This window comes from Lepisosteus platostomus, chromosome 1, assembly GCF_059453375.1.
Source record: "Lepisosteus platostomus isolate fLepPlt1 chromosome 1, fLepPlt1.hap1, whole genome shotgun sequence".
NCBI lineage: Eukaryota > Metazoa > Chordata > Actinopteri > Semionotiformes > Lepisosteidae > Lepisosteus > Lepisosteus platostomus.
This window is the reverse complement of record NC_142611.1, coordinates 18,553,744-18,581,612: the sequence shown is the minus strand read 5'-3', so window position 1 is coordinate 18,581,612 and position 27,869 is coordinate 18,553,744. Positions and strand designations below refer to the sequence as shown.

The window sequence follows — 27,869 nt, the reverse complement described above, 5'->3', positions numbered from 1 at the left end:
ACTAATTGTAAAACAATGCAGTAAAAACTAAAATTAAATACCAGTATTTGTATTGATATTTAACTTTTGCAATTTAGCAATTTTACTTTTGCAATTGATTTTTGCAATGATATTTTTATATTTCTAGGCATTATGAAGGTAAAGTGATTTTCAATTTTAAAAAGGGAGAACATTAAACATTTTTTTCTTTGAGGTATGGCCAAACTTTGAGGTTACATCATAATGTTTCTCGTAGTACACTCAGTATGACTCAGCAAGATTTGCCCACAGCAGAAGCTTATAAAGCATAGCAACAGAATCGCATCTGTCTCAATTTGCTGTGTGCCTTGCTTTGCAGTCAGAACTTCTCCAAGAAGTAAGTGCACGCTATTTTTCACTCATATTGTACAATATACATGCAATACCTCATGCAATATCTTAGTTAATAGTTTTTATATTTTAATTATAATATTTTAGAAACTATTAAATAAGGAAGATTGCGTCTTCTGGCACATACTGTAAACGATCAAATTTGTGTAATTTCTGGCGTGACCGAGTTTCCTTTTTTGCACATTATTAAGTAACTAGCAGTGTGTCTTGGTTCCCAAAATAGTTGTTTATTTGCATTTCTTAATGCTTTTTAAACAATTCTCCGTAGTGGTTAGCAATTGAATGTAAAATGCTTTCGATGAAAATCAGATCTCAATATGCAATTCGATTAATGTTTTCGAAATGTAAATCTCAGTCTTAACCAGCTGCTGTGTTTTCATGGTACTTTTATTACGTGCATACTAGTCACACATTGTTTTTTTTCTAGAATAGTTCAGCGAAATTAAATGCGTATGTGTATGTGATACCGAATTGCTGAGTGAGAAACCTTAACTACGACTACGTATTTTACGATCAACCTAAATTAAGAAAGTCGTCGGTGGACCTGTTTTCATAAATTGTTGCTAATATTTGCACTTTACCTATTTTTACCGAAAATACGTTAATTTAAAAGACACCAGTCAATCTTGACATGTCTCCCATACAAATACGTCGTTGCATAAAATTAGTATTGAAACTACCATTTGAATTGTGATTGATCACAACCCATAAAGTACTCAATGGATCGCTGTGCTGGCAAAATTACCATCACGAATAATCTTCTGCAATGTTTTTGCTGTATTTTTGTATTGCATACATGTCCGCTGTTGTGATCTTGCTTTACTGAACTTGGACAGCCTTACGTCTTTCTTTCGGATAAATTCTGGAGTGTTTAAATGGAAGACTTAATCGGAATAAGAGCATTGTTCTCGCATTTTAGATCGCTGATCATGCCCATATAGCACCCGAGTTACACCACTCTTCTACAGTTAAAAATTAAATATACCTAAGTGCATTTTTGTGTCTTCTCACGATGGATTTTTAGGAAACTGCAAGACTAAGACACTGTAGACTAAGATACAAACCTTGACCTTAATCTGTTATTAAAACTGGGAAGATAAGCAAAATAAGGATTAAGGTGATTAAGCATTGCAGAAGTAAAGGACAGTTTTTTTCAAAACGGCAGTATTAAAACCCTCAGCCTGCCTGCCTTGTAAGAAAAGTCTATAGTTTTCAAAACTATAGACAACAGGGAATGGAAAAGTCCATTCCCTTTAGCCCCATTAATTAGAAAATGGCACATAGACAATGATTCCTCTGTGATGTAGAATTGCATAATGCACAGGGGACTGGGAGTGAATGGTGAGGGACTGTGTACACATTAATAAAAAAAACATAGTTTGTGTTGTGGTTCAGAAAGTTAGTTATTTAATACTGAGGTTAACACTTAAATTGGAATATTAAAAGCCCATATAATGAAATTACTATTCATTTTCTGTTTCTCCTAACTTTTTTCTTCTAATCTCATTGCAGTGCCAGCTTACACAATTACATATTTCCCTGTCAGAGGTATGTAAACTCTGTACATTTCTGAAGTTTATTTAATTACTTATTTTCTTTCCTGCCATCTTTGGTGTAGAGAAAATTAAAAGATTGGATAACGCCCAAATCCGACATGAAGAAAAAACATCTGGAGGGGGATCACCAATAAGACTAAAATTTGGAGAAAACTCAAAACAGTTCAGTCCAAGTGCAAAGCTCCAACGAGTCAGAATCAGAGTTGTCTCAAGTAAAGTCCTGTGAAGGATAAAGTGATGCATATTACTATTTAATCATTTGTTTTCCTGACTTTAAATGTTATTTGGATGCAACATATGTGACAGTTGCAAAATAACATTACACATGTGTAAATTTTAGCAAATATTTTTGGATAAAGGCTAATTGTATGCATAAATAGTTGTAAGGCAAGTATTTAAAGTTGCCTGGATAAGAAGACCAAAAGAACGCTGTCAAAAATTCCTTGTCAATAACAGCAAAAATTATTGTATTGGCTAATGTAAATTAAGACTACATTTCTACATTGTACAATGGAGAATTGTCAGCTCAGTGCTTAAGTTTTTAAGTCACATTTAAGTCACAGTATACAGTACTCTGCAAAGACTCACTTGTAACTGCTGCACTTTAAGATGACAAATGCAATAAGTATGCTGTTGCTTAAACTCAACTGATGTGATGATGAAAAACATTCAGAACATTGACATTAAGAGAGACATCACTCCTCTCCCCAAAATCACTACTTTTAACTTTATCAGTACTTTGTGCTAAATTTGTTTTGGCCACTTTGTGACACTGATTTCTGAAAGATTCTGTTTTGGAAAGTTCGCTCCCAGTGTAGTACTTTGAGGAATTCCATGTGGGCATGTTGGGTAGAAACAACTTGAGGAAATTAAAAATAGTGCAGTAGCATGAACGAGCAACACCAGTTTATTTCACCTGCGTTGGTGTAGAGGGGTCAGAGTGATGCCACTGCTCTAAGAAAATAATCCTTAATATCTGGTATAAATGAGAGAAATACAGCACTATAATTTTTATTTGTTCTTTGAAAGCTGTTTATACTTCCTAAAGGGTGCCTATACTGAAAGAATAGGGCAAAAGTTGGGACTATACTGTGAATGAGGTGTCATTCCATTCAAGGGGAAATGCCTAGGCAATCTGGTGCCTCCAGTTATCCCAGCCAATATATCTGTGGAAGGTGGGAGGAAACTGGAGCCCCTGGAAAATGCAGGGACACAATGTGCCCCAGTCCAAAACTGAACCTGGGGTGTGGTTGGGGCTACTGCCTCGCAGTTATGTAAGGATTCCCTATTAAAGGGAATGGAGGGACAGAAATAAAATATTGAATAAAGAAATAAGAACCTGTAATTAGAATAAACACCAAATACAGCATTACTCAAAATATACAGTACAGTTAAACATTGGACAGAATTGCCTTTTAAGATTCACAAATGCTGCAGTCTACATTTCATTACACTAGACTGTACTGTTCATTAACTAAACACAAAATACACAGTAAATATGGGTTACTCATAGTTTTCAACCAAAAAAAACGCAGGTTAATCTTGAATTCACGTAAGTTGTGGCACGCATGAATATTTCAAAAACTTTGTATTGTAAGAAGACTTTAAAAGATTATGGCCAAATATTTGAGTCCCTGCACTTTCACTGGAGTTTGGGTGCGAGGGAACAGTGGGGGGCTCTTATGAATCTAGTGTCATGTTGCAGCAAAGAGCCCGGTTTCTTGAAAATCAAGATCTTCCAGTTTGTTTGTGGTCATGAACATAGAGGGGATGCTGTGCTGCTGTAGAGGCCCAATGAAAGATGCAGGGGACACCCTTTGAAAATTTTTGGTGCATGACATAAACAGCCTCGCAACAAGATAGCTGGAGCATAAATAATGCAAATATGCAATCCCATGGTGATGCCCAGTGTTCTGAAACAAATTCCCTACCAACACAATAGCTAGTGCCCAAACAATACAGTCTGCCAGTATTTCCTATAGTTTCTGAAATAGGTTATATGCCGCGCTGGTTTTATCTTTCCAGTTTGTTAAAAGAATTTGCAACTGCAGAAACAAAGAACAACCTCAGCGTGCCATGGTTATTTCTATCGCATGTTTTTTTGCACTTATCAGTGAGGACAGAAAGTATCTCATTAATACTGAGCGTCTGCGATTTTCACACATGATTTCATTAAAGAAATAGTTTCAGGACACAGTTTGTTCACAGGACTAAGCATAAAGTGGGAACAAAAGATCTTGTGATTTAGTTTTAAGTATACTACACATAGATTTCAAATGAGTGCAATGGCCTCTAGCATTTTCTGAAATCTTAGAATAACGTGCATTATGTGCCTTGCCACAGTGTTTGTCTTCCTGTTTTAAATCCCATAATGGTATGCTTAAAATTGATGATTTAATTTAAAGTGCCTTGTGTATTGTGAACAGGGCGCTGTGAGGCGATGAGGATGCTTTTGGCGGACCAAGGCCAGGACTGGAAGGAGAATGTGGTTGAAATTAACATGTGGATGAAGGGAGACCTGAAAGCTAGTTGTGTGAGTTATTCACATCTCCATTTGACCCACCTTGTTTGTCTGCTGGGAGTTGATCACTTCTTGAAGGGGGGTTGGTATAGGTAGGGCGGTCCCTTTCCAGGCCATCAAGGCCCATGGGGGGAATGAGGGGCAAGGGCCACCGTTTTTCTTGGCCATCCAACACCGGAGGTGGAGGTGATGTGGTCAGCATCCCACTCCAGCCGGCCTTTCACCCCTGGAAGGGTTAACCCCCGGTACTCATTTGGAAAGCAGGCTGAGTGGATCTGGGAGCCGTCTGGAAGGAATTAGAATAAGCTACATTGCTTGCCCCTTACCTGGGATTGAACCCAGGAGCTAGACTCCCTTGCCATCTGATCTTCAACGGCTCTGGGGGGGGGGGATATGTGTAGTCTTCTATAAAGTTGGAGTTATAAAAAAATCGTGTCTTCCAAACCTTGAGTCTGTTTGCTTTTTTTTTGCCTGCTCAATCTTTTGTTAGCACTTGATCACATTGATTTTTCAACGCAGTTCTGTTTTTGCTCAAAATAGAAATGTCATCTCTCAGATGTTTTATTTAATGGAGGTGTAAGGGAGTGTATGTTCAGGTTCATCATAAGCTGTCACACACCTGTAAGAAAGGGGGTAGAAGAACAGAAAATATCTTTAATTACCTGATAAAATAGCTTAATGAATGGATCAGTTAAACATCATAATTCAGAAATGATCTACAGTAAATAATAGGAGAAACCAATTTTTTTTGTATTTTCTGTTCTGTATTTGTGAAGTAAAGTAAGACCTGCTGTCAATGTCCAAATCTAAGCAGTGTGTGAATGATTTAAATTAAAATATTCACTTAATCTAAGTTTTGAAACTTATTTTAAGTATGTGTGCTGTCTTGGCTATCGTAGAACTGTAAAGTAACAACATAAAAAAGCTGTTCTCACCGAACTCTTATTTATCTAGTTGTTCGGCCAGTTGCCAAAGTTTGAAGATGGAGACTTCACCCTGTACCAGTCCAATGCTATGATGAGATACCTGGGCCGCAAACATGGTATGAGTTGAACATTTTCACCCCGTTTTCAAGAAAACAATACTGTTAATTTGTGTAGCTTTTGTTTAAACTGGGTAAAACTGAATATTCATGCAGGGTATAAAAGTAATCAATTTATCAGCTGAGGGGGAGCATGAGATTAAATGAAAGGGAACGGTGAGATCTGCAACCTTTGCTTTGATCAGTTTCCCAGAATACTGTGGAATTTGCCAGTAAATGATGTTGAAAATCTGTATCTCTTTTAACAAAGACTTACTTCAAATTTCATAAGCAAGATGGTGACTCGATTTCAGTCAATATCTATGCGGTTGTCAGTGTCAGATAAAATATTTATAATCCTTTTCTTTAAGGACTTTATGGAAAAGATGACAAGCAAGCTTCTATCATTGATATGATGAATGATGCTGTTGAAGACCTCCGACTCAAGTACATCAAACTGATATACCAGGAATATGTAAGTATTGAAATATGAAATGTGTAAAAATCCTTTCCATTGAACTGGGGAAGGGTGACTTAGTTTTTACATGGTAGCTGGCCACACCTTCACTCAACTGTCGTTCTGTGCCGGTTACCATGGATACTAATTTGACTGTTGTCTTGTACCACCTGGAGGCAATTATGTGTCACTCCCACCTCAGGTGGTTCAAACTACTAAAGCCGTGATCTGTCAGTACTAGGGCACGTTGTTGTATTTTGTACTGTGTCTCTCACTTAATGGAATCTGCTTGTTTCCCACGTCTCCAAGCCCGTATTAGTGGATGCATGCATACTGTTTACAGTATATAACATCACTCAGCTTGGAGGATGGTGGGAGACAACTGCAATACAATAGAATTTTCTAAACACCTAATGCTGTAATACCTATCAATTTTATCTTTCTCAATTTCCCCTTCTTTACCTGTGTTCATTGACTGCAGGAAACTGGTAAGGAAAAATATATTCAGGACTTGCCCAATGACCTCTCCAAGTTTGAGAAGATCCTGTCTGGCAATAAAGGAGGCTTTGTAGCTGGTGACGAGGTATTGTTTTTTATCGCTTTATTTTTCTGTGGATTATAACTTTTGAATGCGGTTAAATATTTGCTACATAAATGTCTTGAGGTCCTACTGATTACCAAGGAAGTGGTAGTACCTAAGGAAAGTATAATTCATGGCTAGTACATTTATACGTCCCCCAGTTTGACTTTATACCATGTGTAGTTACAACATTCCTTTTTACAGAAATAAATTGGGGATAAAGGCAAGGACTGTAGTTGAAATGGGAACAGGGAAGCTTTAAACTGTATCTGTTCAATACTATGCTAATTCTCTTGTTTGGTAGATTTCTTTTGCTGACTACAGCCTCCTAGATGTGCTGCGAAATCACCAGGTCTTGGCCCCAAAGTGTCTGGATTCCTTCCCCACACTGAAGAGCTACGTGGATCGGCTGTCTTCCCGCCCTAAAATCAAGGCTTTCCTGGAGTCGGATGAGCACAAGAAGCGTCCCATCAACGGCAATGGCAAGCAGTGATGATCCCGACAGCTACACAGGAATGGAAATCCACTTTGTTCACAGTTAGCCTTGGAGTTCTTTTTTACTACTCGACTTGAGGCTTGACAGTCCTAGCCTGATGCTTGTGAGCCAAGCTCTTTAGTTTCTACACAGTTTTGATAACCGCAGTTCCTATTGTGACAACCACCTAGCTTAGTTCTGTGTTTAATAAAATCTCGCAGAAACCTTTTTTTTTGGAGTTTTTATTAGCTGTTCTACCCGTTTTGTTCTAGTGGGAGTATTCTGTGCATGTGTTCAGTGCATGTGGGAATATGACATTTCATTCATCCACTATGCTCCACTTCATATCTCTAAAATATAACTCAAGAATCAATGGTTATTACACATCACACGGAAGTTTTATAGTAAATGTTTAAAAGCCAGTGTAATGCCGTAATGGTGCTATTTTCCCTCCAGTTCTGTACTTTGTCAGAAGTAAATTCCTTTTCAAATTACAATGTAAATTCTGGTGACGTTGCAGTCTTCCAGGCATCAGGTTTGGAAAAGGGGTCTATTAACAGTAAACAACATTAATCCGTATGTTTGTTCCAGAGGATGAAACCTTATTTTAAAAAACAATTTAGGGCATGGTTAACAATTGAATTGTTCTGTATAAATAGGTATAGAAATAAGCAGTCCGCTCAGATGTCTATAAAGGGCATTTTTACGGTTGAATATTTAAAACTTGAGAAAAGCTTATTTTGTGAGTCTCCGTCATTCAAGTTTATAAAGTCACTTTATAGACTGTTGATCTTTACAAAGCTCTGCATCACATTAGCAATATTATATATTATCTAGACATTCATAACCCTCTTAACGTTTGTGGGGTTTCATACTGTACTTCCCTTCTGAAATAACACCGATTTTAAAACGTGATATTTATAGCACAAAAAATGGTCTCGGTGAAAATACAGCATGACAATATACTGCCAAATCCACCCATACAGATAATTGCAGTTGTGGTTATTTTCCTTTTATGTATACTTTCAACAAAATATGATTTTTTTTCCCCCTTAATGTTCATTTTTCTAGCTTTCTGCCTTTTGAGGATAAACAAATGTGGACAAAGCATAGCCACCATGCTAAATGTTACTATTGAAACAAAAAGGAGTTTTTGCTGGAGATACATCACAAGTAAATAAAGACCACTGGGATTCGAAAAATGAACCACAAAGATGCAAAAGAACATATATACTCTTTCTTCTGACCCTCTCCCAAGAATATCTGGCAGCAACAGAAGAATGCACGGCATTGCAAAGCTCCATAGAGAGCAGCAGGAGGCATTTAATAATCCTACGAAATTCCTTCCACAGTCGGACAGATATGCTGACCACAGGCTGCGTAGGGATGTCGATATATCATGTTCTATCCTCCCTATCCTGTAATTGTATTTTCTAGCTCTAATACTATCAAGGCAGAGAAGAGTTTCTAATGTATTTATTGGGTAGTTGGATTACATATGAAAATAACGGAGACTTTAAAAATAAAGTTCAAACGGTTTTCTGGTAAACCATCTGGGCCTGCATACGCTTGAGCCAGTAACAGGCGAGTCATGGATTGATCAAGATCAATAAACTCTATGTGTCTGAGTTGCATAACTCAAATGCTCTACATCAGGGGTTCTTGAGGCCTTTGCATTCCAGTCAAGTTTAATTGCCTAATGTAAGGCTTAAGTCAATAAACAAGTGGACTGGAAAATGTGCAATTTTTTTTTAACTCAGAACACAAAAGTTTGGTTGGCATGGCAGTACAGTGGTTAGCATTACTGCCTCACAGCACTGGGGCCCTGGTTTCAAATCTGAACCAGGGGTGCTATCTGTGTGGAGTTTGCATGTTCTTGGGTGAGTTTATTCTGGCTGCTCCAGTTTCCAATTCCAAAGGCATACTGGTAGGTTATTTGGCTTCTGGGAAAACATGCCTTGGTGTGAGTGTCTCTGCCCTGCAATGGACTAGCGTTCTGTCCAGGGTGTATCCTGCCTGTCTCCTGTTGCTTATCTGGGGATGGGCTCTGGCTCCCCTGTGACCCTGAACTGGAAGAAGCTGTAAAAAAATAGATTGAATGGAAGTTTCGAATTTTATCTGACTTGTGAAATATAAAATCTAAAAGGTGTCCAGTCAAAGAGTTCAAATGAATCCTATTATAAAGTGAGTTAAGGGATGAAGTGTATAACCTACACTGGAACAAACACTCGTAGGAGTATGGACCTCCAGGACCAGGATCAAGGATCCTGTCCTAAATATATGAAATTGTTATTTATAAGAAGAATACGGATCGCAAATCCCTGTATCATAACGATTTATGACAAACGTTTTGTCCAGTAACGATTCACTGCTTATGTACAGCAGTGTCATGATAACGATTTGTGTACCTCTGTATTGATTTGACAGCTGACACGTAACCTTAACTTATTTAGCGCGTACAGGGTACAGTACGCCCATATTTTATAACGTGTATGTTTTATATAAAATAGGAACCTTGAGAATTAAATGGACTGTTTTTTAATTTTCAAATCTATAAATACTGATTCATTTCCACTACGCTTTGGAAATGTAAATTTAAATATCGTACGAAGTTATCCACGTAGACACGTGAACACCTAAACTCAATTGTACAAAAAACGCAAGCACGCTACTGCAGTAATTGGACAGTATCAGCATGTCTAAATGAAAAATATATCCTGATGCCTTATGATCATGATGTGCATGGAAAAATGAAACATGTAAAACCCCTGACAGTGACAGGAAAACTACAAGATTACCTAGATCTACGCTAACCCCTCATATTACTCTCAATTTCATAGAACTATCCTAATTCTCATTCACATTTTTCTCTTTTGAAAGCAGGTTGGTTTTAAGGTACGGAAATGACGACCGAGGTCCCGCCTTCAGTGTCTTTTCAACATCCTGGTGCGCAGTCAAAACTGTCTGCAAAGCAAAGAGAAACTAGCAAGCTTGAGCTCCCAACAATGTCAGGTTTGGAGGAAATTCCGCACCTCAACTCCGAGGTGCAAGAAGATGGGCACAATGAGGCTGGGGGAGAGGTGGAAGCCGAAGATGATTATGTAGCCGACCTGTGCATCGGGGGATACGTGTTCTACAGGTACGGACGATTAAGTCCTCTGCACGCACTCGTGCAGACTTGTACAGAATTTCTACAGATTGCCGAGAAAGCTGTCCGTGTCTTATAAAAACTATAAATCAAAGAGTTCATATTTACGCTATTAAAACGCATTTCTTATTTTAAAATGTACTCTTTCGTGCGTTGCTTAACATGTAGTGAGCTTAACACTTGGTCGAGGAGCTCCGTTCCAGTTTTTTCCCACTAAGTTAAAATAATTAATTTATTGCACAATTAAAGAACATGTGTGAACAACAAAAGGCTTATTTATAGGCAAACAGGAATACGGACTCAGGTCTGTTTTTTGATTTAGAGTGTGGACGGCGGAAGTCTGTAAAATGATTGTACATGTGGGCTGGGACTGGCCCCGGATGCGTCAACAGCCATAATCTTTTTACAGGACGCTATGATAGTTTCCTTCCTATCGCAGGCTGGACAGCAGTAAGTATTGTTAGACGACACCAGACTGAGAAAAACACAGCTATGGTGTAGTGAATTCTGTATTATGAGATGGTGTGAGCCACTCACGCTGCTGAACTTGCACTGTATTGTGTTTTGCTGTTATGCTAGTAAACCGTAGTGGTCATGTCTGCTACTTGGAATGGACTGTATGCTGTTATTTCACTGTTTTGTAATGATTATTATAATTTTTATAATATTTTGATTGCACATAATATCTCATTGCATGTAATGTGAATAAGTTTATTGATATTTTTTACTGTAAGAAGCGTTCTCAGTCAGAATTCATATTTCAAAAATATGGATCATCCCCCTGTTATATTCTTATATTAAAGTTTCCTTAAGAATTATCCGTTTGTTTTTACTTCATTATGCCAATGAGTGAAACACCTGTTTCTTCCATTGTTCTTTTCTGTAAAAGCTTTTTAGTAGAAATGTTGGCCAATTAGGGAAGTTCATGACAAAATGGATACACAATCCGTCAAAGACCTTAGTAGCTCTAAATAAAATTACTTGTTTAACTCCTGTGGCATGTACTGGACAGTGTATGAAATGGCGCACTTTAATCATGATCATACACATTTGTAATAATGAAAAGAAAACATCTTGCAAGACATCACTGTGGTGGAATACTAATAATTTTATTTATATAGTAGGTAGTACAGAGAATATTATACTGTATATACAGGAGATAGGGTTGCCAAAAAGAAGATTAATGAAAAAAGTAAATTGTGTATACCAGGAGCAGAAGAGTCCCTAACACTTGATTGTGCTATAGTGGTTCTGGTAATTCAACAGACAAGGAATGGACCAGAAAAAACGTCTTCTTGGGTTACAAGTGTTCAAACTCGAGCTGTAAGTGTTCTTAACCTGAACTGGTTGCTCTGAAGTCAAAATGCAGCCTGACCCTAAAGAATAATGTGGGTTTTTCATAATCTGTTACATGCATAATCATTGTTAGGGTGATCGTTTGAGTAAACAAGTGTATATACAGTAAATGCTGCATTTAAATAATAAACACTGTGTAAAGCAGATTTTATTCCCAGGTTTTATTAACATGTACAGTACGATGTATTTTAAACATGCAGTTTTTGCCGCATATTATTAACAACAAAGAGCAAAATATTTGCAAGATAGTCACTATGAAACAGTTTAATCAAAATATTATACTGTGTTCTAATACAATTTAAGGAAGTTGACAGTACCTTCAAATGAAAATTAAACTTTGCTTTAATGTCCTCTTTGTCTTGTTCTTAAGATTGGTGTTATCATCAATGAAATGAGTTACATTCTCTGGGGGAATTTGTGTTCACCTTAAATTATTATTTGCCGTGTCAATAAACACCAGTTTATATTTGGTATTTTTTAGCTTAAAAAGCACATCATCACTTCTGGCACACCATAATACTCCCATTAAATTTCAAATTGCAGATCTCCCTCAGTCATTTATTTCCAGATTTCCAGGACGGAGTGTATATGAGGTTCATTTTTAGCCTGATCCGCTCCTTGTCCTAACTTTCATCATTGAAGGGCTGAAGGAAAGAGATAAGAAGTTGGTGTCTTCACCAGGACTTTTTTTGATTATTAGCTTTTTTGGGTTATGCTTTTAGTGACTTACTCAGCTGTATAAACGGGTATATTTTCCTAAAGCCATTTGAGTGAAGTATAAGCCCAAAGCTGTAACTACAGTTCCGCGTTGCGCACACTTCATATTCCATCTCATTTCACATTCTTCTTACAGTCTGAATTTGTATCTAACACCACTTCTTTATGGATGTCACAAGAATTGTTAATGGGCGATGCAGTTGGAGTGTTTTCATTGATGTAGGGCTGCTTGTGTATTTGGAGCCTTTTCACAATCTTAATTGTGTCAGGTGATAGTTCCAAATCTGGCAACTCTGAAGATATTTTTATATAAGAAACCACATTGTTGCTGATAAAATGTAGAGTGATAAGGAAATAATGGGAATTTGCTCCAGATCCAGAAAATGAGTGTGATAACAGAAACCATTCTTATTTGATCTTGTTTTGCCTTTTGTGAGATAGAAGTTGGTTATGTGCCATTCTCTTTTACCATGAAGAGCTCCAGTGCCTCATGATTGAGCTTCAATAGCCATGTTTGTAAATCTTCTGCTTAAATAGTGTCTTTCTTTTACTCTCTTAACATTCTTATGAAACAGAAGCCTGTATGCTTGAGAGAGGTTCTTGCTTACCTGTCAATAATTGTTTTAAAGTGGGCTTCTGTACATTGTTTTGCAACTTTTGCAATCAGTTAGTTTCTGTTTTATTTTTATAATCAGTTTAGGAGGATGTGTGAAAGTTTTATTATAGATTGCTTTTAGATCTTGAGAATTTTTAGACGTTTTATTACAGAGCGCTTTGCGTTGATCAGTAGCAAAGAAACCCGATTTAATATGTTAATACTACCACAAAGTAAAATGTGAAAAAGTCCAAGGGGGGTGAATACTTTTGATAACTACTGTATTTGGATTTGTAATTTCAGACTTTTGAACAGGAAACTGGTAGTTCTTGTGGTAAAAAGGTTGTCTGGAGCTGTGGGTTATTAGTTAAGAAATTTAATCTCTATCTCTCTGTGCTGGAGGGAGGGATGCTTACTATCTACAGACAGAAGGTTGCATTCATTGCAGACATAATGCTGTACCAAGATTACAACTGTTTTTGCACAAAGAGTCACCTAAATGTTAAAGGTGGGAAATGTACATTTGATAAGGTGCAGTATTAAGAGCCCCTGTAGATTGAATTATTTTTATTTTGCCATGTTAGTTTTTCTTCAGTAAACTATGACAGCTTAAGCATGGTTGAGAATCCTTTATGACTTTGGCTGCCATGATCCTGGGATACATGTGCTTTTGTTTCTTGCAGGAACAGGAAGGAATGGTCTGACATTGAGCCACTGCCACAGGATGATGGTCCCAACCCAGTCGTGAAGATTGCATACTCTGACAAGTGTAAGATCCATTCACTGAAGATGCAGGTTTTTCCGAAGATTTTGCATTTCCTTTTCGATTCCGGTCTTAGATCGTGTTTCTGCTTTTGCTAGATTTTCCAGATTTTCAGTTTTTTTAATTGGCCTATAAAACAAGAGAGTTTGCCACTTGAATATTTCCTGCTTCCGCAAAACTTTAGACTGTATTTTGTGAGTGAATGTCATGAGTTAAGCAAATTTAGAAATGACCTGAATTGTAAAGCACTGTACATGTTTTGTTTTTAGTTTTTAAGGTGATGGTTTTTATTCATTGGGTGAAGGAAAACAAAATAAAAGTGGCATCTATATTAAAAGAAATGTTGCAAGCCATCTTTCTAAGGATCTGATGGAGACTTATTAATGTAGCATCGCCCTCAGTTTGTGAAGGATGACTTGCAATAAGCTGCTGCAAACAGCAGTTTTGTCTTAGTTCCCGTAGTTCAGTCATAAGTAGAGCTCATGTTTAAAAATACTTAGTTTGTGTCTTTTAAGAAAGAGAAAGGACAGATTGTCTTAGAAATAGCCAGAGATCAGAATGGAAATTCATGGCGTGTTGTTTTAGTGTTACACTTAAGAACTGTACATTTCTATTTGTATTGCTAAAGCTTTGAATTTTTTTTTGTCTCTTACAGTTACGGATGTGTATGATTACTTCCGAGCCGTGTTAAAGCGAGATGAGAGAAGTGAAAGGGCTTTTGCATTAACAGCTGATGCCATTGAACTTAATGCTGCAAACTACACTGTATGGTAAGCTGCCTTGAGCTTGTCTTCGGGTATGATAAAGGAAACCAGCTTAGTGATGGAAAACATTTTGAGTCATTGGATTTCAATATTTGCAGCCGTTCATAATGATTTTACTTTCACCCGATTACACAGAGGAAGGAGTTGACAGAATGTCTGTTGTAAATGGGCATAGTGAAAACCGTGCAAAGCTCCTGGTCTGACTTGCATAGCAGATATCTGTATGTGTGAAAATCTAGAGAATATAAGGCTTTTATGTTTTTCTTCTGTTTTTGAATTTAGAATCACCATTTATTGTTGTATCTCCTATAACGGCTTACCCACTTCTTAGCAAGCCAGGACATTTCTCCACACATCCTTTGCTTTATATCTACTGCTTACAGCTTGTGGTTCCAAACTTGCCTAAATTTTACGTGGAGTTTTAGATCACCTGTGGATGGATTGTCTCCCATTGGTCATTGTTAGTCTGGCAATGTCTTAACCCTACAACCCAGAGTTTCAAAGCTCTCTAGGTGAGATTTTCCTCTGTATCTCTGTAACATCCAATTATTGCTCTCTGTATTTCCCTTTGCAGGGAAACCTGTCTGTTTCATACTGAGACAGGGCTTCCTTTTACTAAGGCTGCCTTCCAGGATCGTTGTTCCTGGTCTCTAGACTGCCATTTGGCTACTGCCTTTCTTTTTCAACTCAGTGGACCTCGGGGGTGCCTATTCTTTTCTCCTCAGGCAGGAAAAAGGTTAAAGCTCCGAGACCTTGATCCCCCTCTCCAGGGCTTGATAATCATTGCATTCCTTTCTGGTGGGTGAGAACTTTTTTCCCCCCCCTGATCTATGTTTAAGAGAGGAATTAATGCTGGCCAGCTGAGCTGTCCAGGGGTGACCACACTCTCTAGCCTTTGTTCATCACAGCTCTGGAATTTCTATAAAGAAACTGATGCCAGAATCTGTAATTTTGCCTTCTTCAGTGCTGGTTCAGGGCCACGTCGCTCCATTGCCTTTCCTTAGTACTTTTATCTCAGCAGGTCCAAGGCCTCACCTTCCCCCTCCAGGACTTAGCTTTTCTTTATCCCATTTCAGAGAGCTTTATTGGTGCAACCGATGCAATGAAACATTATTGTGTAACAAGCTCCCTGTTCTTCGGGTTGTGACAGGACATTATGAACTGGGCTGCAACTCTAGTTTCGTAGTTTCTAGTTTCTTCCCAACTTCCCCTGTTGGGTCAAAATCAGTTCTGATTCGGGCAAGGGTGAGAAATTTCTTCTTAATAAAGAATAAGACCTCCAGTGCCTCATGATTGAGCATCAATAGCCATGCTTGTAAATCTTGTGCTTAAATATCAGTGTCTTTCTTTTGCTCTCTTAACATTCTTATGAAACAAAAGCCTGTTCTCCAATTCTGCCTCCGTTTGACAACTTTGGGGTATATTTGTCTTTTTTGTCCTTTTTGAGCTCTTCTTTATGCACCTTTGGAGTATAAATGCTCCTGTGGCTAATTGTCTGTAAGTATTCCTCATTTTTGCATGAAACGTCACAGGGCTTCCTAATTACTCTGCTCTGCTGGGAGGTCTTATCACTCCCCTTTGGTTCCTATCTGGAACTAAATAAGGCCAAACAGCGCACCGCTGGATTTAAGAATTGCCAGTTACTCATAGCTCCCAAACAGAATGAAGAAGAGTAGGCAACCCTCTTACCTAAGAGTAACTCATATTTTAACATATCGCAGGCACCGCATTCGCATACAGGAGGTTCAGAGTTGACTGTAATGTCTTACTGACTGCATCTAATGCCTGCAATTACTCAGGAGGTCAAAGGGGCTACTATGTAGTGGAAATCTAAGAGAACCCTCGCTGGCAGTCAATCAGTTGTGGGGAATCTGGTCGCAGGTGGCTGGAAACCCTGACCCCATGATCAACCTGTGCTCAGGCCTATACTCACTGAGCTCTTTTTGAGGTTGTAACCTAAAGATCTCTTATCCACCCCTGGACTACCTCCTAGCACTGACTCATGTGGTGAGTGAGTCTGCTGATGTCTGTTAGCTCACTGTAGTTAACTGTGTGGCCAGGGGGTTGATGGACCTAATGGCACACTGTCGCACAAGTTAGCCGGCACAGCTGTGTAATAGCTTGCTGTTCCAGTTGACTTTCTGGCAGCCAGACCATTGGTCTGAGTCACAGGCACCACTAGAGAAAAAGAATTGCAGAAAACGTTATGTGCTGTATGGCATTCCGATAGATTCTGCTCGTAACTGAGCTTGCCATAGACCACGTCAAGCCTTTTAGTTTGGCTCACAGAGAAATAAGCAACTCCTATTAAAAAACTGTTTCAGTTATGCATTTTGACAGTTATGGCTCTTATATTTTAAAAGCATTTTCTTTCATTTTTATTATTTTTTTCTGTTATGCTCATACCTTAATTATTCTACTTAGCAACTTCTGTGATTTGTTTCGGAACCTGTTGCAGCACAGAAACTTGTCTGAAGTATACCTTTCCAAATACCCTAATAATCTGCGAGTCAGGACAGTCCCGCTGAACCTCATAGCATATGTGGAGCTGCTGGACTAGCCTACCGTAGAGAAGCAAGTAGAGTACAATGTTAAATTAATGATGAGTTAGAATGAGTAGCTCTGACTTCTTATACACCGTCTTATATGTTGCTTAGCATTGAACAGTAGACTTTTCAATTTAAAGAAGCTGCAGTGAACAATTTGTAAATTTCTGTTTAGATAAAAGATAAATATTAAAGAAAGAAAATATCATCAAACCAGCTACATAGAGTAGTACAATATCTTTTAATAATAATCAGCACTTTTCATTCGTATTGTAAAAGTGAATTTTAATTCTTTGGATCTTATATAATACTAAGTTAATATTCGGCTTTCTACAATTTCAGGCATTATCGCAGAGTCCTTTTACAGTCTTTGAAGAAGGACCTTTATGAAGAGATGAAGTATATAACAGCCATCATTGAAGACCAGCCAAAAAACTACCAAGTCTGGTAAAAACATTTTTTCTTTCAGTTTCCTCTTCTCTGTTCTCTCTGACTAAATGAATGAACCATAGTTTATTTACTGTACTGTATGTATTCCTCACGGGGTTATAAGAATTGATCAAATATTTATGGATCGTGATATTTCTTTCACACTGTCTATTGAATGTTATAATGTTGTAATACATGATCCAGTGTGAACTAATGCAACAGTGAAAAAAATGAGCCATTAACATGCAGCTCTTGTCTAATTTAGATTTATTTCTAACAACTGTGTTGCAGAACGTACCCAGCCTTAGTTATCAATTGCACTGACGCTTCTTTAAATAAACATTGGAATACGATTGTACTCTCTCATTGGCATTGATTAGTCTGGTCTTAAAAGCTTATCATCCACAATATTGCTGTGTAAAAATGTGCTTGTATTGTTACAATGAAATCAATCTAAAAAGGCAATTTTTAGATTAAATTTCCTTGATTGTATTTATACTTTGCAATTATGTTCATATTGGAAGAAATGGTTATAAATATCAGGTTTGACTGCCCTCCAGTTCATGAACTACAGGACTGCCACGTTTGACTGATTTGGAACTCTTAAAATGTTTCTGCGGTAATATTTTTCTTCATAATTGGCACAGAAAAATAATTTTGGGGTCATTATAAAGGTATTGTATGAGGCTATCTTGTTCTTCCACTAATGTTTTTATGAAATGGGAAGAAAAAAAGTTGTCTGAATCCTGCCTGAATGACTTTTTACATTCCCTTAGCCTTTTTCTTTGCTCAGTTTTTGATATTTCAGAGTTTAGACCACTACCTACATTTCCCACAAGTTATATTTTGTACCGACTTTTGTTTTTGGCAAAGAACAGCGTTTAATGAATAGTACCAGAACGTTGAAAGAACATTGGAAAGGATGCCAAAGAGATGAGTGTCCACAGTTATTTACTTTTAGCATGTACATGCGTAAATTGGTACTGGGTTGCACATATTTTATATTTATAAAAGGATAATTCCATATGACTTTAACATCTGTCTTGAAGTTGTACCACCATTAAAATAGAATATTAACACTGACCAGTTTGTAGAGATGAAAAAGTGTATAAAACTGTCCTCTTGAGAAGCAGAAATTATTTGTTGTTTTTATGAGAAGACATGAATGTGTTTTGCCTCATTTAAGTCCCTTTCTGGTGCTAGATTGTCTTTTAGTCAGGGGCAGTATGACGGTGATGCTGATCTTACAAGGTCTGTGCTCTGGAACTGTGGTTCTGACTCTGCTGAGTGTTTGTTCTAATCTGTACACATTGACAATTGGGAACTAACAGCCTGTGTTCTGGGTGTAAGGCATCACAGACGGATGGTTGTGGAATGGCTGAATGATCCTTCTCAGGAGCTGGAGTTCATTGCCGACATTCTCAACCAAGATGCCAAGAACTACCATGCCTGGCAGCACAGGCAATGGGTCATTCAGGTAAGATTTGCCCTGACATGTAGTCATGCATTTACACAGTCATAAAAGCTCTTACTGTGTGGGGGGGGAAGCTATCTGAAAATAAAACAAAGACGCGCATAGGTTTCAGCTATAAATATTTAAAAGTAACTGGTTTTAATGTCCTTGTTCAGCCTGTTATAAACCTGTATAAATTCAGTACATCTGTCTAAAAATACATATTGTGGATCATGCAGATCATGGCTGTTTACCAGAATTTGTCCTACCAGCTCAGCTCTTAATGATTTAATTAAGAGTTTAACTCTTTTCAAAGGCTTTCAGCTGGTGGTGATTTAAGGAGACCAACAAAAATTGTTGTTCTTTTGTTAGACCATGCGCTATTAGGAAATGAATCTGTGTTTCATCACATTTAATGTTTTTTACAGTTGGACTTTGAAATAAATGAAATCTGTCTTTTTCCAAACTTACTTCGATGACATCTGATAGTCCTGTTCAGATCAAAAACTGGCTACAGCTCTGCGTGGCTCTACAAGGCTGTTTGTAGAACTGTATTCCAGCTGCACAGAAGTTTAACTATAGCTTACATTTTTTATTACATTCAATAAAATTGTATTTTTTTGCGTCTTTGAATACAGACAGGCAAACCAACAGAATAAATACAATTCAAATGCCTATTCTTGTTGTTTATTTTTTGTTCACCTATGAAGGTTTTCTATGTTTTGCACATGGCACATTGTTTTAGGCATAATAACCTCTGCTGAGTATTATCTTAGCATCTGATTTGTGTTGGCAAATACAAATATGATTTATTTGCAGTTGTAGCATAGTGACAGAAGGCAAATGCCATCCAAATCAAATCTAAATGGTTCAGCAGAGAGTTTCAGAAGAGATGCTTTTTCCTGAATGAAAACAATGACTCAGACATTTGAGACTTGATGTGAAATAAATGTATACAGAGCTGCTAATGTGGCCTGAGCCCTGTGTAGGATGTGTGTTTTATTCTTGGCAGGAGTACAAGCTGTGGGAAAATGAGTTGGAGTATGTGGAGCAGCTCCTGGAGGATGATGTAAGGAACAATTCAGCCTGGAACCAGAGGCACTTTGTCATCGCCCACACCACGGGCTATAACGATCCAGCCATCATGGACCGAGAAGTTCAGTGAGTGCTGTCACTCAACAATATATCTGTAGTGTGGGTTTGTTTAGTTCCCTTTTTAATTTTAGTTGTTTAAAACCGGCAGGTGTAAAGCTAGGTAAATAGCACCAATTTTAAATACAGTACATGTATTTTGCCTACAAATATATCATGAAAGCATGTTCTGAAAATAACAAATGGATAAATGGTCTGTGTGTTTTATGTAGGCAATTTTTAATTTAAAATCACCCTTTAAGTTTGTAAGAGTCACCTAATTTGGAATAGCCCGTTGTGTTTTTTTTTTTACTGTACGTTCCTACATGCAGTAGTGAATGCACCCAGGAGAGAATAAGAAAGTTTGGTCAGAATCCTTTAACCCAAACCCCACTTCTAGCTTTTGTCTTTTAACATGTTACAGGCTCCACAGCATTATACTGCAGGTTCAGTGCTGATGAGAGGAGAGGCGCGCCCTCACTAACAACACTGCATGCCTGCTAGTGCCCATGAGGCCGCAGGCGTTGATGAGAACCAGGAAAACCCTGGCCGACTAATCCCACCCTAGTCTACACCTTGGGGAGTCTCTGGGGTGGGTGGCCAGTAACGTGATCCAGGCTCAAATCGGTGATTGTAGAACTCAGCCTGCATTAGGGCCCGTAACTTACCAGTTGAGCCACTTACACCAGGCAGTTATTTTTTGCTTGCTTCAAACCCAAGGATAACCAAGAGACTCAGGTACAGGAAAGGCTCAAGTCATCATCTGCCCCTTAGTCATGTTAGGTATTGATATTTAACCCATTCAGCAGTGTCATTCACTTAATATCGGAGATGATATTATCAGATCGGTGTGGTTTAACAAATACTGTTCATTACACTTCCGAAAGTAGTGGATACAATAGTAGTAGATGGTTAGACCCAGCACATGTATGCAGCAATAGAACCATTTGTATCAGTCTGAACTGTGTGCTAAAAAAATAAACAAAGTTATTTTCAACAAAAATGCATGTATGTTGGAAGACATTTTCTCATCACTAAATATTTAATTCATAGATATAACAAAAATGCATTGATTTTAAATATAGATTAGAAGAAAATTAGTCTTTTCCTTTGACAGAGCTTTTCCTTTGACATTTTTAGATCTTAAACATGTGTAATGGAAGACAACCTATGTGTTAATATATATGGCATGGCCCTATTGTAGACTGAAAAGTCCATCTGTAAAAGTTTATTTTGAATGAATGGTCTCTGGGTGTCTTGACACAAATTTCATAAATGTTTTAGAATAATGTTTGTACTCATGTTAATATGTGAATAACAGACCTTTCAAAACTCCTCTTTTGTTTATGTAAGTTCACCTTGAGTAAAAGTATTTTTGTCACTGTATTACAGGTACTGTCTGCAGTCCATCAGAAAGGCTCCTCAAAATGAAAGTGCCTGGAACTACTTGAAAGGGTATCTTAATGTACAGCTAATTAAATTGATAAAAACAGATTTGAACTTGTATCCCATAACTGATGAGCTAATTTCTGTGTTTTTATGTACAGAATCTTTGAGATCAAATGTGAGTTATTTCTATTTTCAGCCAGCAGGTGTCAGCAGTGTTGTGTATTGAACTGTAATGTGAAAAATATTTAGACTTGTACATAAGCACTGCATGATTAGCTGAACCAGAAAGTCAGAAAGAAAATGTTACTTTACAACTTCTGCTTTGATGTTGAAGATGGTATTTGTATACCTTTTACCACTTTCACAGATAACATTTTAAAAACAAAGCTAACAGATCTGACAAGTTCTAATAAGTAGAAATCTGGGAATGTATATTATAATATATATATATAAAATATGTTATGTGTTTATAATTAAAAAGTGTTTAGAAAAACAAATATTTTCTGAATAATGTTACGTATTTATATAAACAGGTAAATGCTGATTTATGGCTAATTTTGCAATTATGAAATTAACAAGAAATGTGAAGGCATAAACAATGAATTCTGCAAATTACATTTTTTAATTGCTATCATGCAGGCATGGCCGACTACTGCATGACTATTTGAAATGTGTAATTATACACTGTGTAATGTAGCATTCAGCATTAAAAAAAAACACTTTTTCTTGTTTGCACAGAATGATTTCTAACTTTTTGTGCCCGTTTAAGGAAACTTTAATTGCAGAAATTATTCCGGAAAGGCAGAGAGATCATTTGTGTCTCACCGGTGCAGGCAAAACGGGAAAAAATATTTTGTTCCAGTTTTTAGTGATTTTAATATACAGCCTTTAGTCACTATCAATACGCACCATAAATGGCACCTTTTTTCTGCATTTATCATAGAATATTACAAGATCGAGCATTGTCGGCACGGCCAGGCTTGCTGGAGGAGATTCTGGAGCTGCGGAAAACACACAGCTCTCCGTACTTGTTTGCCTTCCTGGTAGACCTATATGAAGACATGCTCGAAAGCGAGAGCAGTAATCAGGAGGAGCTCTTAACCAAGGCACTTGAGGTCAGTATGGACTGCAGGGGATAGCAAAGCAACAGGAGGCGTAGCTCCGACGGGGGTGACAACAAGACAAGAATATCCGAATTAATTTATTAGTGAGGAAAGAAGTGCACGACCAAAGTGCCTTTTAGTCTTTTCCTGAAAAGCCATTCTGCGTAATTGTGGGTTGATGAGGAGGAATAAATGACACGAGTTTTGTCTGTAGGCATTGGATAGAGGATTAACAGATTTAATTAAATATCTTAAAACAAGCTGGAAGGTAATCTTTGTTTCTTATCTCTTTGGAAAGAAAAAAAATCGTCTCTGGACTGCCGTGTAGCTGTTGTAGAGCAACATGCTCATAGTGGAATGTGCAATTCCATGGTTAATTCTGCACATTTAACTGATTAATGTTTACTTTAAGTGTTTATTTTAACATTCTTTATTGATTAATATAGATGACAATAGGAATTATTTTCCAGCTTTTATGTCTTTCAAATACACACAGCACACTCCTGGGTATTCCTGTTAGCTTAGTTATATAATTCAGCTCTTCACTGTAATGTGCATAATGAGACATTTATTTAATAATTGTAGTGATTAGAGGGCAATAACCATTACAGATTACAATTTACAAAGACTTCATATGGCTAATGGTTACTGCATTTATTTTTATAGGAGAACCTACCTTTAAACCTGGAATGTTTTTAATGATGATATTAACAGGGAAACAATTTAAACTAGCTTAAAGTAATGTAAATGTAAAGTGATAATGTTATTCTCATCCACACCATTACATTTCCAGTTGTGTAGAATATGAAATAGAGTATCATCACATTTTGTTCTGACTTTGGTTCCTTTCTGTTTTCTCTGAATACCAATGGACAGTTGTTCTCTTCTTTATACAAAATTCAGTGTTTGTGCTTAACCATAAATACACCTTAAAAAGACATCCAGAGCATAAGAAAGCACAGACTCCTATGAGAAATCCTTTTCAGGGATACTGGGGAAACCTTAGACACATTAGATTGGCAGCTTTTCTGTAGTTCAGGAGGAGTCAACCATGGTAATTCCTTTCCTTTCCATTGTAACACGTTGTTCACACAATGCTTCAGCTAATCCTTAATTCATCAAAGTTATCGTCAACACTTGGGTTAATTAAGCAATTAAACCTGCAAAGGCACTTGGTTGAACTCTTATGATCCAGGCAAGTCAGGGTGAGTTTAATTTCTAATCTTCATACTCTTAATTCTGCACAGCAATCCAGCAGTGATGAACTTTTGGAATTTAAAAATCCTTAGCCGGGGTTATACTAGCTGAAGATGGAGGCGACTGTTAACATTTCAGGATTAAATATGCATGATCAGCATAAGATATCTCTAATCGGCACTGCTGGCGTGAAAGTTTTTTCTTTTCTTTGTGGTGCTGGTGTTCTGCAGTGTGACTGTGACTGTACCTTCCAGGGAGTGATCTCTGGTCTGTAGAAGAGAGAATGAGTAATGCTGGAAATATTGCTGACTATCGTCATGACCCAGAACTGAACACCTCCCACCACCCAAACTGTTTAAATACTGTAAATACAGCGAACATTTGTATTATAATTTATATGATACAGAATAATATTCTGTTTTATGATGGTTAAGGTCATGCTGTCATTCATTCATGACTGCTTGAAGTCATACACAACCAGTTCAGCCACAGCACTCCTTACACTGATGATCATGGCTCTGCAATGTTCAAAGATTAACTGTAGCTCAGCCCACTGACTAGGGTCTTTGGTCTCAGGGTTGTGTTTTCTGTTCATTTGAGCTAAATACTGAAAATGTTAATACTTAAAATCAAACAGTTTTAGAATTTTATATAAAACTCCGTAATAGTTCTGAATTTTAACACTTTCATTTTGGTCAACTTGTAATGGTGAACCGTCAAATATAAAAGGATAGTGTATTTCCTGTAATATTTTGGCTGTAACTCACCTGGTCGAAGAAATAAGAGTGATAGCCAGTGGTCATCTGCCCTCTCTCACTTACAGTATGAGGGATGAGGCACGGAGAAAATGCAGCAGTGGTGAAGCTGGGGTGGAGGGTGGGTGCTAAAAAAGAAGGTGCAGTCCTTGCTCAATCACAGACTTTATACCCGTCACTTATGCACGGAAGAACAAGATGAGAATTTGACCTCCTCCCGATTTTTTAACACCCTATTATCTACCAGCTGTTATACAGTCATGTAATTATAATTAATTCTAAATGATAGTTAATAATTTCCGATTATTTTGAATAACAGTTTTCTTCATGATCCAATGATCATTTTAGTTTTTTAAGCATGTACATTGAAGACTGAAATGGTGCAAGATGTGTGGTAAAGAATGTAGAACTGTGCTGTGATATATTACACCACAGACATTATTAAAATAAACGTGAGGGTGATCCTTGCCATTGTTTTATTGCATGTAGTAGGTGAGAGGTTTGTCAGCACACAAAAGGGACAAGTATGGCCTCAGCCAACAAAACCTTAGCTGATTGTGCATGGTTCTGGTTTAGCGTATTTAAAGAAACAGTGATGCATGTCCTTCATCGATATTGTATATGAATAGGTAGCCCTCTTGCTATAACCTCTTCAGCAAAATGGTATGATTTAAAGGCAAAAAGTAATTGGCACCCAGAATTACTTTAAAAGCAACATTTGCATGATTTCATATAATCAACAACAATTTACAGTCCCATAACTTCTCAATGGTTACGCTAAGTTGAGTACTAAAGAAACGATGCAATACAAACACTTTTACAAGAAAAGTGGTTACATTAAAGTTCTCCCAGGCTACCTGTAAACACAGCAGAATATTTAATTTAATATTAAATATAACTTCATTTACTTTTTCAAAATTTGAATTTTGTTGCAAAGTGCATATACTGTTTTTGTGTGTCTTATTGTCGCTTTAAAACTGGACAGTGGAATTAACTCACAGCATTATTAATGTTAGCATATTGGAACAATTTTTTCAATCATTGCAGTTAAAAATTGCTGAATGTGAAACCAAAAAACATCTGAAAAGGTGCCTAAGATGCAAGTAATTATATTTCTTGTGTTGGTGGGGTTGTACCTATTTTGAGGGGAAATGTTACATTAAAGTGTTCTTTCTGTATGGAGGGGAAAGTTAATTGCACAACATAATTGAGAATTTAGGGGATATTGAGTAGATGTATATTCCATCTGTGATAATGAATATGTGTATTAAGGAGTAGAAAATATACATTTTATGATTTATGGAATATGGAAGGGGAAAAAAGTATGATGAAGAAGTATTTGAGTACATTTCTGTACTGCAATGTACATGAGTACACAGTTTTAAATTCCAACTCCCTCTTACAATATATACTTATTTCACATTTTGTCAACTGACATTTCTGTCAGATAAAGTACCCATCCACTATTGAATTCAGATAATGATTGTTGTTGTTTTTTGCGTTATAAAATCCTACTGTTTTTGTTCCAGCTTTAATAGGTCTACAGCACCTTTATTTTTGTGTACCTTCTTGCAAATACCGATGCAGAATAATTTAAACATTTTTTTTTGACACAAGGATTTTTGCTTTTGTATTTGCTTATATTAAGTCTGTGGGTGAGGCAGATCTATTAAAATAAGAGTAGCTGCAGTGTTGTTTAATCAGTCCAGTCTTTGAATAGTTTGGGGAAAATTAATTCTCGCAAGTCATATCTGTATGTTTAATATAAAAGGAGTGCAAGAAAGATATTAAACAATAATTTGAGCATTCGTTTTTACCTGTTTACATCTTATTGATCTTCCCATTGTGCCTTTGCAGACATTTATGACTTAGTTGTGTACCTTTTTTTACTGTTGGAAGATTATATTTTGAAGCTAGAAACTGATCAAACTTGGGACATAGATGTAATCTAAAATTCTCTTAATACAGTTCTCTCTGCCTCAGTCTCAATTCATTATTTATGTGGTAATCTTATACATACCATGTCATACTAAGACCTATGATTAATAAGAGAAAAGTAATAGGTTTAATCCATGCTGAAAAAATAATACAAAATAATAAAACACAACGTTCACACTAAGAAGGCTCCACGGCCAAAACATTGTGTTTTCTTTCTTCTCTTTTCTGCATGGAATAAACCTATTACTTGTTCCTTCGCAGCCTACGCATACTGATGCAGCTACCCACCTGAACTACTTAGACCTAAGATTATATGCCCAGCACGTCAGAATATCTTATCCTAACACAGACAGTATTATATTTGTATAAAAATGGAAACTGGGGTTTTCTTGTATATTTGGTATGTAACCTTATCTACCCATTCTCTTTTTGCTAGAAATGGCTACAAGCAGTCCTCATAGCTGTTAATTGAGAGCCCTCGTTAATTGCTACCATGTGCTTTTTATGAGGAAGGTCACCTTCTGTGTAAAAATATAATGATGATGTTTCACTAATGGATGTTTGTGTAATTTTTTTTCAATTTATAGCTGTGTGAACTACTTGCAGAAGAAAAGGATAGCATCAGGAAAGAATACTGGAGATACATTGGGAGATCATTGAAAGACAAATATGGCACCAGTGAGGAATCCACAACTCCTTTGCAAGAGCATCAAGAAAATTGTGGAAATGACTGATATGACCAAGGATTTGAAACGATAATTTGCTGCAGAAAAATAATTTTGGCAACAGGTCATCATTACCACATTGGTAATGAGTATTCATACCAGCAAGGATAAGAAGAATGCATATTGAAAGTATTCAAATCATGATGCTGAAGTGTTTAAATTGAGTTCAGGAGAGGTTTTGGGTGGTTGAACACCAAGAACCTCCTATCACAGAAAAAACTTAACTCCCTTAACTTAGGCGGAAATATAATAACTTGCCAAAACATTGTGTAGCCATATTCTGCATTGCTTAGACTGTAAAGTCTTTTGTACGCTAGAATTAATAATATAATTGTACCTGACTAAAGCTGTTGTCCTTGCTTCTGTTTACAAACTCAATTTTATGTTTTTCTGCTGTATAGCATTTGATTTATCTTATGTTTGTATGAAAGTGTTATGTAGAAGATTCAGAAAGGTAAAGTATTTTCAAAGGGATTAAGCGTATGTTGTGTTTCCCCCCCAATAAATACTGAAATTGCAATGATAATTAGTGTGGAGGACAACTAGTGAAGAAGGACTTTATTTATATCAATGATCCTTTATACTTAATAAGCTTGGCAGATTATATTAAAATAGGAGGTTTAGAAAACACATAGGAGCAAAGTACATTAATTACATTTAATGCAAAGAAGTGCAACTATTATATAACTATTGCAACTATTACATAAAGGTAGAAAAAATTAAAATTAGAAATATGTGAAGGGAATATACTTGGCTTGTAGAAGCTAATCATGAAAAAGACAAGGTTTTATGTTGATACACAATTTGCATCTTTAGATATTGTGGGGAAACTACTAAAAGCAAAGAAAGTAATAAAATACAGTGTGAAATACAGAAATCTT

General features: G+C 36.9%; 2 protein-coding genes across 2 annotated transcripts; both read left to right on the top strand.

Annotated features, from left to right (window-relative positions):
- The first annotated feature begins 232 nt into the window (after positions 1–232).
- LOC148677801 (glutathione S-transferase P-like) lies at positions 233–7,208 on the top strand. The gene is made up of 7 exons (XM_088626322.1): positions 233–355; positions 1,882–1,917; positions 4,352–4,458; positions 5,401–5,488; positions 5,839–5,942; positions 6,406–6,507; positions 6,809–7,208. Coding segments are annotated over exons 1-7 (627 nt in total). The 5' UTR covers positions 233–354; the 3' UTR covers positions 6,998–7,208.
- Positions 7,209–9,904: 2,696 nt separating this feature from the next.
- Positions 9,905–27,334, top strand: fnta (farnesyltransferase, CAAX box, subunit alpha). Its single transcript, XM_088626311.1, has 9 exons — positions 9,905–10,118; positions 13,479–13,564; positions 14,214–14,328; positions 17,211–17,315; positions 18,648–18,774; positions 19,763–19,911; positions 21,274–21,336; positions 22,214–22,385; positions 26,851–27,334. The coding sequence occupies exons 1-9, from the start codon at positions 9,985–9,987 to the stop codon at positions 26,995–26,997; spliced, it is 1,098 nt and encodes a 365-aa protein (XP_088482437.1). The 5' UTR covers positions 9,905–9,984; the 3' UTR covers positions 26,998–27,334.
- The last annotated feature ends 535 nt before the right edge of the window (positions 27,335–27,869 follow it).

Coding starts and splice junctions, on each gene's coding strand:
- LOC148677801 (XM_088626322.1), top strand. Junction 1,918..4,351: donor TACATATTTCCCTGTCAGAG/GTATGTAAACTC, acceptor TATTGTGAACAG/GGCGCTGTGAGGCGATGAGG. Junction 5,489..5,838: donor ATACCTGGGCCGCAAACATG/GTATGAGTTGAA, acceptor CTTTTCTTTAAG/GACTTTATGGAAAAGATGAC.
- fnta (XM_088626311.1), top strand. CDS start 9,985: ATGTCAGGTTTGGAGGAAATTCCGCACCTCAACTCCGAGGTGCAAGAA. Junction 10,119..13,478: donor GGGGGATACGTGTTCTACAG/GTACGGACGATT, acceptor TGTTTCTTGCAG/GAACAGGAAGGAATGGTCTG. Junction 21,337..22,213: donor GCCTGGAACTACTTGAAAGG/GTATCTTAATGT, acceptor CATTTATCATAG/AATATTACAAGATCGAGCAT.